General features: G+C 39.8%; 1 protein-coding gene across 4 annotated transcripts in view; it reads right to left on the bottom strand.

Moving 5' to 3' along the window:
- Positions 1 to 1,742: 1,742 nt before the first annotated feature.
- The window catches only part of zc3h4 (zinc finger CCCH-type containing 4), a 49,359-nt gene continuing 39,689 nt past the window's right edge, over positions 1,743 to 11,412 (bottom strand). For all 4 annotated transcript variants that reach the window (XM_063059883.1, XM_063059885.1, XM_063059886.1 and 1 more), the window contains exons 11-12: positions 9,429 to 9,671; positions 1,743 to 8,137 (exon numbers count right to left, since the gene is read on the bottom strand). In XM_063059883.1, the coding sequence (XP_062915953.1) occupies positions 6,645 to 8,137; positions 9,429 to 9,671 (1,736 nt within the window). In that variant the 3' untranslated portion in view covers positions 1,743 to 6,644. The remainder of the gene's footprint in view (positions 8,138 to 9,428; positions 9,672 to 11,412) is intronic.

Raw genomic sequence — 11,412 nt, 5'->3', positions numbered from 1 at the left:
GACTCCTGGACAGGTACATGGAGCTCAGAAAAATAGAGAGCTGTGGATAACCCTAGGTAATTTCTAAAGTAAGTACATGTTCAGCACAGCATTGAGGTCCAAAGTGCCTGTATTGTGCTGTAGATTTTCTATGTTTCTAATATTACGGGCAGATGGGCTCGTCAGCCGTGGTTGATAGCTCATCTCGGAGAGGGAAAACTCCGATCTCAAACCTCTGGGACCTTGCGGCTATATCCACTCACGGGGAAGTCTTCGGGAGTAAACCCAGAGGGAAAAATCCGGAGCTGGATTGAGAGGGAAGTGTGATGCATGGGCAACAGCTTACATAGAACATAGAATAGTACAGCACAGTACAGGCCCTTCGGCCCACAATGTTGAGCCGACCCTCAAACCCTGCCTCCCATATAACCCCACCTTAAATTCTCCATATACCTGTCTAATAGTCTCTTAAACTTCACTAGTGTATCTGCCTCCACCACTGACTCAGGCAGTGCATTCCACGCACCAACCACTCTCTGAGTAAAAAACCTTCCTCTAATATCCCCCTTGAACTTCCCACCCCTTACCTTAAAGCCATGTCCTCTTGTATTGAGCAGTGGTGCCCTGGGGAAGAGGCGCTGGCTATCCACTCTATCTATTCCTCTTAATATCTTGTACACCTCTATCATGTCTCCTCTCATCCTCCTTCTCTCCAAAGAGTAAAGCCCTAGCTCCCTTAATCTCTGATCAAAATCAATACTCTCTAAACCAGGCAGCATCCTGGTAAATCTCCTCTGTACTCTTCCCAATGCTTCCACATCCTTCCTATAGTGAGGCGACCAGAACTGGACACAGTACTCCAAGTGTGGCCTAACCAGAGTTTTATAGAGCTGCATCATTACCTCACGACTCTTAAACTCTATCCCTTGACTTATGAAAGCTAACACCCCATAAGCTTTCTTAACTACCCTATCTACCTGTGAGGCAACTTTCAGGGATCTGTGGACATGTACCCCCAGATCCCTCTGCTCCTCCACACTACCAAGTATCCTGCCATTTACTTTGTACTCTACCTTGGAGTTTGTCCTTCCAAAGTGCACCACCTCACACTTCTCTGGGTTGAACTCCATCTGCCACTTCTCAGCCCATTTATTGATTAATGTCTCAAGAAGATAAGGAATACAGTATTTTCCTGAAGGGTCCATCTTTTATTTGTGAGTTTGCACACTCTGCATCAGGATGACCATGACAGGACCCACGCCTGTTTTGTCCAATGCCCAAAAGTCCACACACTTACTCAGTTGTAATCATGGCCTACCTGCCCTGCAGCTAATTTCAACCTCAAAGAAACCAAAGGCATGGACCCACCACCAGAAAAATAACATTTATATCACTAATGAAATGAATGTAAGAGATATTTATCAGAAATATTGCATTTACAGGACCCTTAACATTGTCAGTGATCTCTCCCATCCATCCAACAATCCCTTTGACCCCTCCCATCAGGCAGGAGGTAGTGTACGTAGTGTTTGGACAAAAACTGTTAGAATGGGAAACAGGCTGTGAGACTACTGAACTTCCTGCCACCACCCATGTCTCATCACATATGAAACCCCAGTAACGTTATACTGTTTTGCTTTTTAACTTGTATCGTAAATGCATCTTATTATTTGTGGTAATATTACTTTATGTGTACGTATGTGAGTTACATGTACTGTGTTGTGCACGGTCTGGAGGAACGTTGTCTTGTTTGGCAGTATACATGTGTAGAGCTGAATGACAATAAACTTGAACTTAACCTACCTTCTCTGACCTCAAAGAGACCAAGAGCACGTACCCATCACCAGGAATAAAATAGCAAACTTTACTTTTTATTAGTTGTTAATTAAAAAGCTGATGGAAAGAATACAGGACATTACAATCTACCTATCACAAAATACGTGATTGATGCTTAAGAGTGCACAATAACACACACTTACACGTTCTTCTGCATGCTCCTCTCTCCAAATAGTTTCTCTTAAAAAAGGTTTAAATAATTCATACAATCATTTCAATACAAAGACTTTTTTCTCTTTACACACACAAGGGAAAGAAATAGGACTGTGGTAGCTGTGTGAAGAAGCTGGACTCAGCATGAGGCAACACTCAACTGTGTATCATACGTCTTGTCTGTGAAGTCTGAGCTGCCATTACCATCTGTCACTTTGCATTCGAATAACCAGGTCTTGGAGTTAGTGCAAGTATTGTGTATTTGGCCAAAAAAAATGTGCTTGATTAATTCTATACAATAACTTAGTCAAAAGATCAAGGCCCAGCATGCATCATTTGAATCCATTTAACAAATGATCCACAATAAAAAAAATCGAGAGCTAATCAATTCAAATCAGGACCACTGCATTCACATCAGAGAAAGAACTGGGATCTATGCAAGTATTTCTAATTTAATTTGGAAATGGCATGCCAGAATACTTTAATGCACCCAAGTACTGCACACTCCTCTATCTTTAAATCCATTACAAGTTCAATTTGATATACGTACAAACTGGCAAGCAACTCCACTGTTTAATGAATAACGACATAATTACAAAGTGCGCTTCAAGTTTTATAATCATAAAATATTCCATGGTAATATTTCAAAACATTACTTCACTTACATTTATTGAAGAGGTTAACTACTCAGCTGAAGTATTATGAAATCTTAAACAAAACAGGACAATGACACCATGTTCAGTTCTTCTCAGTTTCACAGCTAATGAATAATCCTAATCAAAGAACAAATGGTTTAAAATGCATTGGCAGTTTTACCATCTATTTCCCTCCCTCCCCCAAAACCACACACATGAAACAGGTTACATGTTTGGCCACTAAAATTAATCCAGATTGTTCATTCAAAATTCATTTGAAGTGCAAAGAATAACTTTCATTACCTCGAACTTTTAAGGTGTGCATATTGGAATCTAACCTCCCTCAGTATTTTTTTCTTCTTTTCTGCCTTTGACATTCAGTCAATACAAAAGCAACAGTGCAGAACCCTGGGTCGAATTAAAAAATGCACAAGCTATCATATTGTCCGGCTTTAATACATGTATGAGATGCACCTCCGCTCAGTGAAATGGAAAAACAAGCTCCAATTATCCTCATTCCAACACTCCAGCACAATAGTGTGAATAACGCAAACACAGTCTGTCTTGTTAATTATTACATGGAGCAAACTACTCCCAGGGTTTTCACAAGTCTCTTTGGCCATAGCCAACCCAGAAACTGAACTGTTACTCAATTTTCCATGACAACTGTATTGCATTTTATTAACAGAAAGATATTATTTCATTTGACTCAAAATCAGATTTCTGGGCAGGTTTGTGAAGAAGTTATGGATGGATTTTAAATTTCCATTTTTCTTCACTCATTGCAAAGATCTTTCTGCCTCAACCTGATTAATGCTAGACATCATTTAGTCAAATGGTCGAGACGCAGCATGCATCACTGGAATCCATTTAACAAATGATCCACAATCAAAAAAAACACAGTATGCTCAAGATCTAATCAATTCGAATCAGGATCTAAGGTCTTCGCAATGAGTAAAGAATAATGGAAACTTTAAATTCATCCATAATCTACAGAACATCCATTTCAACATTCATTCTTGTGAATCTCATGTAGTTAATTAGTTCATCATTTGTTAAGTGTTGTGTTGTAAAATGTGGGCGATCATGGTCTTTCCATGACCATGATGGTTCTTGGAAAATTTTTCTGCAGAAATAGTTTGCCATTGCCTTCTTCTGGGTATGTAGTTAATACATAAAGGAGTATCCACCTCAAAATCTAAAAATGCCTACTGATATGGTCAGAAGATAGAAAAATTATCTTGTGACAAAAAAGGGCTTTCACCTTGTTTCCCATTTCAATAATTGGTGTAAACAAGATGGCACGGTGACTATACGGTTCATAGAACTGTAAAGGATATGATTGAAAAACTTCAGATCTTATCAACCACATTTGCTTAGATAACTCTTATATGAAAGAGAAAGAGAATCTTTAAAAGAGAAAACTTTAAAATTAATAAAATAATAGCATCAAGCTTTATAATTATGCTTAGTACATGCAACAAATCAACAGGAAGTCAGCCTACTTAACCTGGAAAGCAAGCTAACAAACTTCAGCCTAGGATTGTTACCTGTATATAACAACCTGCTGGTTTCAATGCTCTGGAGTTAAGGCAACCGTTGATCTCAAAACTTTATGAAATGGAGGAAAGGAAATTTTTTTACAGTTTGTAAGCAATTTGCACATAAAAATATAAATACACCTCATTAAAAAGGACACAATCTATGAAACGTTAACATACAACAAATACCTTGGAAGTAGATCAAAGGTCATAGAAGCTGATCAACAGATTCTAAAGGTAAGTAATGGTGCACCATCATTTCATAATATTCTCTGAACCTCATGATTAGATTTATAAACATTCAAAGTCTTGTTTATTATAAGTATTGTGCACAGTTAATATTGAATACACTGTGTCATTATGTAACACAAGCAAAAACTGCTGATAATCTTTCACAGTCAGTGCTGAGTTAAATCCTAAGGTCAGAGAGGATTCAAATTTTCTTCACAGATGCTGCCAGATTCTGCTGAGTATTTTTAGCATTCTGTGTTTTAATTAGCATTAAAACTTAGTTTAATAAATATTAATTCCACAAGAGGACAGCCCAGGGTAATTTGCTGTATATGAATTACTGTATATACTTGCTCAGCTATGCAGGATCTTTGGTACCCTATAAAATATAGGGCTCCATCTTTTCTAAGCAACATTATTGTTAAAAAAACTTCAGAAACTCACTGCTTCTATGCTGTTTGAGATCATGGTATCAGCATTCCACACAAACCACTATTTGCTCCCTACAATGACTGTAGACTAGCAGTGTTTGATCCCTTTGCCAATACACACTGACATAATACCACTGCTGTGTCTCACTGTCATAATGAACAAACACCGCGACGCCAACGCCTAATGCCAGCACAAAACACGTTGGCTTCTCTGTTGCATCTACATCAAAACAGAAATACTTTACTTCTTTATGACAACAGCAGGTCATTTACAAGATCTCTGACTTTGCCATCATTACATTTCTGAGCTGTCGACAACTTAGCAGCATTTGCTGGTAACAATTTAATACTGAACCACTTATAACAATGTGGAATTTTGGGATTTATCTGGATAGCCCTGTTTATACTTAGATTTGACTGGTGCCTTTTTGAAGTTTACAAGCATATAACCAGTAATCATGTTATTTAACTGCACTACCCATCAGCACCCTTTCTACCCATGCATATAAGCACCTTGCAGATAATAAGTACAAAAATATTTGATCTCTTTCACTGAAGTTAGTTCTGAGTTAGTGGAGAAGTCATATTAGCATTTCAACTGAAGCAGCAATCCCTACGAATATACAAAGACTGTATAAAAAAGATGAACTTGTCACTGTACATCCAACCTGACTTTCAGGAAATGTGACAGCCTTGCAGCAGAAAAGAAAATCACTTTATTTTCATCAAGGAGATTATTCTGATCCATTAGTCTCTGATTCTTTCGTGCCCAAGCTGTAGGTACAAACAGACCTAAAACTATAAAAGCTTGACTTTTTCTTTGTTTTTTGTACACAAAAGGACTTTAAAAAAAGACAACAATTTGTGTACAATTTCTCTACAGAAGAAATGTTTCAACATAAAGGCATCTGGGACTACATCATGGATAGCAGAATTCTTGAGCCAAGAAAATGATGGTAAATTGGAAGACACATTTATGTCCACATTGGACATGTTAGGAATGCAAAAGGAAACAATGGCTTATTCGTAGTAATTTCCAGGGAGCAAGTACCAGGAGATGCTTAAAAAAAACTTTTAAATTAACAATAGATTCTCGGTCCCTCAACCTGTCAAGAGTACAGCATATGTACAAAGCGTGCATTTTACAGACATGTTCACAACATTCAACATCTGTGGCGTGTTTTTCAGGTTAAATCTAGGAAGTTTTAGAGCCTTGCACGTGACATGTTTAATGGGCTTTTACCTCATATAAGGGGTGTCTGGTAATTTAGAGGTTACAGATGGCCCTAATCCAGCCTCAGCCTTCTCCATATGAATATGGCATGGGAAAGAGTAAATTCAGGAATCCACAAAACAAGACACATAGCCAATGTATATTATAAGGTCACTACACAAACATACTGTTCAATTTAGATCATATTACACCCACTTTCAAGATCAATAACACATTTCTACATGTAACTAATATGCACATTTCCTAAAGGCCTCTTCCTGACAAAAAAAACTTTCCTTTTGAATTTTTCCAGGATCAGAAGAAATTCAGTATCTTGTCACAGACAAGCTCTCTGTTCGTGCCAAATTCATTAAACAAACCACCCTTGTTGTTTAGAAAGAATGCATAAGAGCCAACAAGTTTTGGAATCACATTCGGTTCGATAATGGTCTAAGCTGACTACAGTTCAGTTTGGCGATTTTGATCACCTGGTTTCTAAGCATATTCACATTTATTAATGTATTAAATTACAAAGTTAAAGAGTATGATAAAACATTGCCCAGCACTGCGTCCAGCCCCTGCTGTGAGATTAAATGTACAAGGTTAATGCAGCAGTCAATGTCTGTTACTGACAAAAGGGTGAAGCAGTGGGATCAAACCCTTTAAAAACATCCTTCAGTGAGGTTGTATCTTGCCCACTCTCCTCAAGGGGACTGTTCCCACCAAAAGGGCTGCCTGAGCCAGATTTGCTGGCCTGTTTCACCTCAGAGAACTGCGGGTGAATAAGTCCAAACAGAGATGACACCGGGAGGCTGTGTACTCCTGTTTGACCCGTCTCTGGTGTGGGGGCAGCAGAAGTGGCTGGCTTTGGCCTGGGTCTGTTGTAACTGTTATATCGATCTGTGGGAGTTTCTGAAGTTGACTTCTCGTTTTCCGGTTGATCCAATGCAGATTTTCTGACAAACAATGGTTCTTTCTGTCTGGTTACACCTTTCTGGACATCCGACCCTTTAAGCTCACTGGAGGACTCTGTACTTTTAACATTCCCACTCTGGGTGCTGGGAGTTCTTGGATCATATAAACTGATGCCACTCAGCATGGCACTCTGGCCACTACCTCCTGCTCGGTTCTGCCCACCTGCAGTAACTAACCTGGGATCATACGGAGCAAGGCCACCACCTGAGTCCTTCGAAGCAGATCCAGCTGGGGATTCAATATGCTCCGAGGGCTTTCCTGATTGGGTGCTGGAGGACTGGGGTCCACCACTGGACCTCTGCAGCCTAGGATCAGCAGGAACCTTTCGCATCCTGGGGTCGGAAGGCTTCTCGTTCTGTGCAGTCGTCTTCGTTGCTGAAACATCAACACTCTTCAGTATTCTGGAGAGCAAACCCAAATCTGGAAGGGCAGAAGTTGGTGCCGGCTGCGAGGGCTCCACCGATGCCTGGTCAGTATTGCGCTGCCGAGGATCCGAAGGCCCAGCTTGTGGAGAACGGTTCAATCGGGGGTCCAGTGCTGGGAAGGGCACAGAGACGGCGACCGGATCTGGCTTTGGGATGGGCAGTGGGATCAAATCTTCTGGACTCCACAAGATACTTTTAGCAAAATGAGGCTTTCCGAGAGAGGTGTCCATTTTAATGTGGCTGAACTGTTTAAGTTGAGACCTAGGATCTCGGAGTGAGGAGCCTGGCAATGGGTCAAGAGGAATGACCACTGTCTTTTCCCTTAGAATCCTCTCTCCTTCCTCTTCATTAACAACCACCTGAGATTTTGTACTGCTGGGAGGAGTTGGAAGAGCAGGGTCCGTTTTAGGTGCAGTTACTGTTCTGCTTTCTGCAGCTGCTGTATCAGACCCAGAATTCCCCAATGTGATCTCTGCACTTCGAGAAAGCCTGGGGTCCCTTGAAATCCGTGGGTCTACAGGTCGATTTGCATTTGACAGCCTCTCCTTTTGCAGGCGTGGATCAGCAACGTTCTGGCTACTACCATTCTTGTTATGTGACGCCCATGAGCCTCGCGTTTGAGGCTTCCTAGCAGACTGCTGACGAAGCGTCTTTAATATGCAGCTCATACTGCTTCCACCATCCTCTTCATCACTCGAGTACCAATTATCACCATCACCTACAAAACAGCAGCCGATTACACTGCAAGGTTTATTCCATTTCAGATGTGTTAATTAAGCTTAAGAAAAGAATGCAGACTTCTCATTTACTGTTCTTTATACATTCCTAACATCTATTTCCCTACACTTCTGCACCCAGCGTAACTATCACACAGTGTGAAACAGCTTGAAAGTGAGTAAGAGTGTTTTGTGAGAAGTATATGAGCAAACAGATGTTAAAGAAAAAGTAGAGGTACTCAGGGTAAATCAAGAGTAAATTATGTCAAGAGGTCAGACGTTAAAGCTGGAGACTGACAACAATAAGATCTTTATTCATACACTACCAACCGCAAAGGTCTGACTTTTAATCAAACAGTGGTTTATTTACAAGAGAAGGAAGAGAAAAAAAGTTTAATGAAGCAAATATTTTCTCCATTAATATCTTGGAAAGCATGAACTTAATAGTGGCACTGGTACGATGAACTGGGCAAAGTAGTGCAATACATACTGTAACCAGTCTATGTTCTACAGCAACACACACAAAATAAAATGCTGGAGGAACTCAGCAGGTCAGACAGCATCTATGGAAAAGGTCCTGATGAAGGGTCTTGACCCAAAGCATCGACTGTTTACTCTTTTTCATAGATGCTGCCCAACCTACTGAGTTCCTCCAACACTGTGTGTGTGTTGTTCTGGATTTCCAGCATTTGCAGATTTTCTTATGCTTACATCTTGTAGTTCAGCATAAGTAATCAGAACTCTCACTGTCTGCTGACATTAGGCTGGGTATAAATCTTTCAATTAATTAATTGGAATCATATGACTAACAAAGTGTAGCAGTTAGTGCATCACAATTACAGCTCAGGGCATCAGAGCTCAGAGTTCAACTCTGGCATCCTCTGTAAGAAGTCTCTGTATGTTCTCCCTGTGACCGTGTGGGTTTCCTCCAGGTGCTCTGGTTTCCTCCCACAGTCCAAAGATGTGGGAGGTTAACTGGTCACTGTAAACTGTTCAGTGATTAGAGTAGGGTAGGGTAGGGTAGGGTAGGGTAGGGTTGCTGGCAACTATCTCAAAAGACCAGAAGGGCCTGTTCCGTGCTGTATCACTACATAAATAAATGAATATGCACTTGAAAGTAGTAGATCCAATTTGCAAAGCATAATCGGGGTATTTAGAATAAACCTTCAAATATTGCAGGCATCTATCTGCAGCAAATTTAAGGATGAATGAGTTAAAATTTTCTTCCTTTCTTACAATGGCATATTGAATAAAGATACTTATTTCATAAAACCTCACAATAAAAATACTTGCCCTCTTCATTTTCCTTTTCTCGCTGACTGCTGTCTGCTCTCCTCTTTGCCTTTTCCTCCTCCTCCTGTTGCTTTTGTTGAATGCGTAGAAACAGAGCCCGTTGGGCTGCCGGGAGGAAGTCAGGGATGTTTGCAGCTGGCTTCTGACCAGAGGAGGCACCTTCACTCTCCTCAGCCTCCAGTTCATCCACCTGCTGCAGCAGAGCCTGCTGGCCATCTCCTTCCTCCATCGCCTCCTTATTCCCTGGCAGGCCAGAAAAGGCAGTGAAGCAACAAGTTTACTCCTATGATTACTCTCACAAATCATTTTCTGCAAGGCTAAAAAATTTGTTTTATTTTGAAGAGACCTTTAGGTTGAATTTGGGTAGATGTATAAAAGTACAAGGAAACACAGACAATATCTTTCTCTAAGATCTCAGTTGGATTGGTTATCCTGTTTCAGTAATAGGAACCAAAACTCTAAAAGTCCCAAACCCTCCCTAATGCACCACATCCTCAGCAATGTATTATGTAGCTCTCTTTCTGTTTCTATTTTTAGTATCAAAAGGTACTGAAAGGAATCCTACGGCCACTGCCTTGGAAGTACTTTCTAAAAATCATTCTTTTTACCTGAAAAACTGCCTTAAGGAATTTAACACATTTTCTTCCTATTCTACAGGCTCAAACATGAACTACAATTCTCCATTTAATGTTGTGTTCAATATATCAGGTGTGATAGAAAGCAAATGGGATATATGTCTGTGTTTATGGGAATATCCATCTATGTTCAAAGTTCAAAGTAAATTTATTATTAAAGTACGTATATGCCACCATTTACAATTCTGAGATTCATTTTCATTGCAGGTATTTACCCAAAAATAAAGGGAAATATCATAACTATTGAACACTGTTTAATAAATATTGTTTTAAAGAAACCATCACCAGATTCCAGAGATGCCAGTGAACGAATAGAACCCAGTTACTGATGGTCAAAGTTCAAAAGTTCAAAGTCAATTTATTATCAAAGTACAAATATGTCACCATATACAACCCCGAGATTCATTTTCTTGCAGGCATTCACATTAAATAGGAAGAAATACAATAGAATAAATGAAAGACCGCAGCCAACAGGACAGAAAAACAACCAATGTGCAAAAGACAACAAACTGTGCAAATACAAGAAGAAAGAAAAAAAGCAATAATAATAATCAATAAATACGGAGAATATCAAGTGATGAGTCCATAGGTTGTGAAAACAGTCCAGCGATGAGGCAAGTGAAGTTATCCCCGCTGGTTCAGGAACCTGATGGTTGAGGGGTAATAACTGTTCCTGAAGCTGGTGGAATGGATCAGGATTCCAATACAACTACCGAGTTTATACAAACTGGCAATTATCTCATTCAAGGATAATATAAGAAGAGCTCATTGTACAATGGAAGACAATACTGACCCACGAAGGATGGAAGAAGCTTCTCTAAAACCCTAAGTACAAGTTGTCAGTGGAAAATGGATAACAATTATGCCATGGTATGCCCATATTTGAATGCTAATATCAACAAGTAGGAATTCTCACCCTCTTCAACATACCAATCACCCACAGATTGCACTTTCTTAAAAGCTGTGTGAAGTTTACCTAATAACCTCAGTTAGATCAGGTAGAAGGTACAAGAGCACCGCCAGTTACTACCCCTCAACCATCAGTCTCTTGAACAAAAGACGGTAACTACACTCTCTTGCCCCGTCATTGAAATGTTCCCACAACCTATGATCTCACTTTAAGGACTCTTTATCTCATTATCTCATATTCTTGTTATTTATCACTGTTTATTTATATTTGCATTTGCTCAATTAGTTATCGTCTGCACCATTGTTTGATCTTTCATTGTTCCTGTTATAGTTACTATTCTAGATTTGTTGAGTATGACCACAGGAAAATGAATCTCAGAGGTTGGATATGGTGACATATATGTACTTTGATGATAAAATTTACTTTGAACTTTGAACAT

This window comes from Mobula hypostoma, chromosome 10, assembly GCF_963921235.1.
Source record: "Mobula hypostoma chromosome 10, sMobHyp1.1, whole genome shotgun sequence".
Taxonomy (NCBI): domain Eukaryota; kingdom Metazoa; phylum Chordata; class Chondrichthyes; order Myliobatiformes; family Myliobatidae; genus Mobula; species Mobula hypostoma.
The sequence above is the reverse complement of the archived record's forward strand: the minus strand, read 5'-3'. Positions and strand labels throughout refer to the sequence as shown.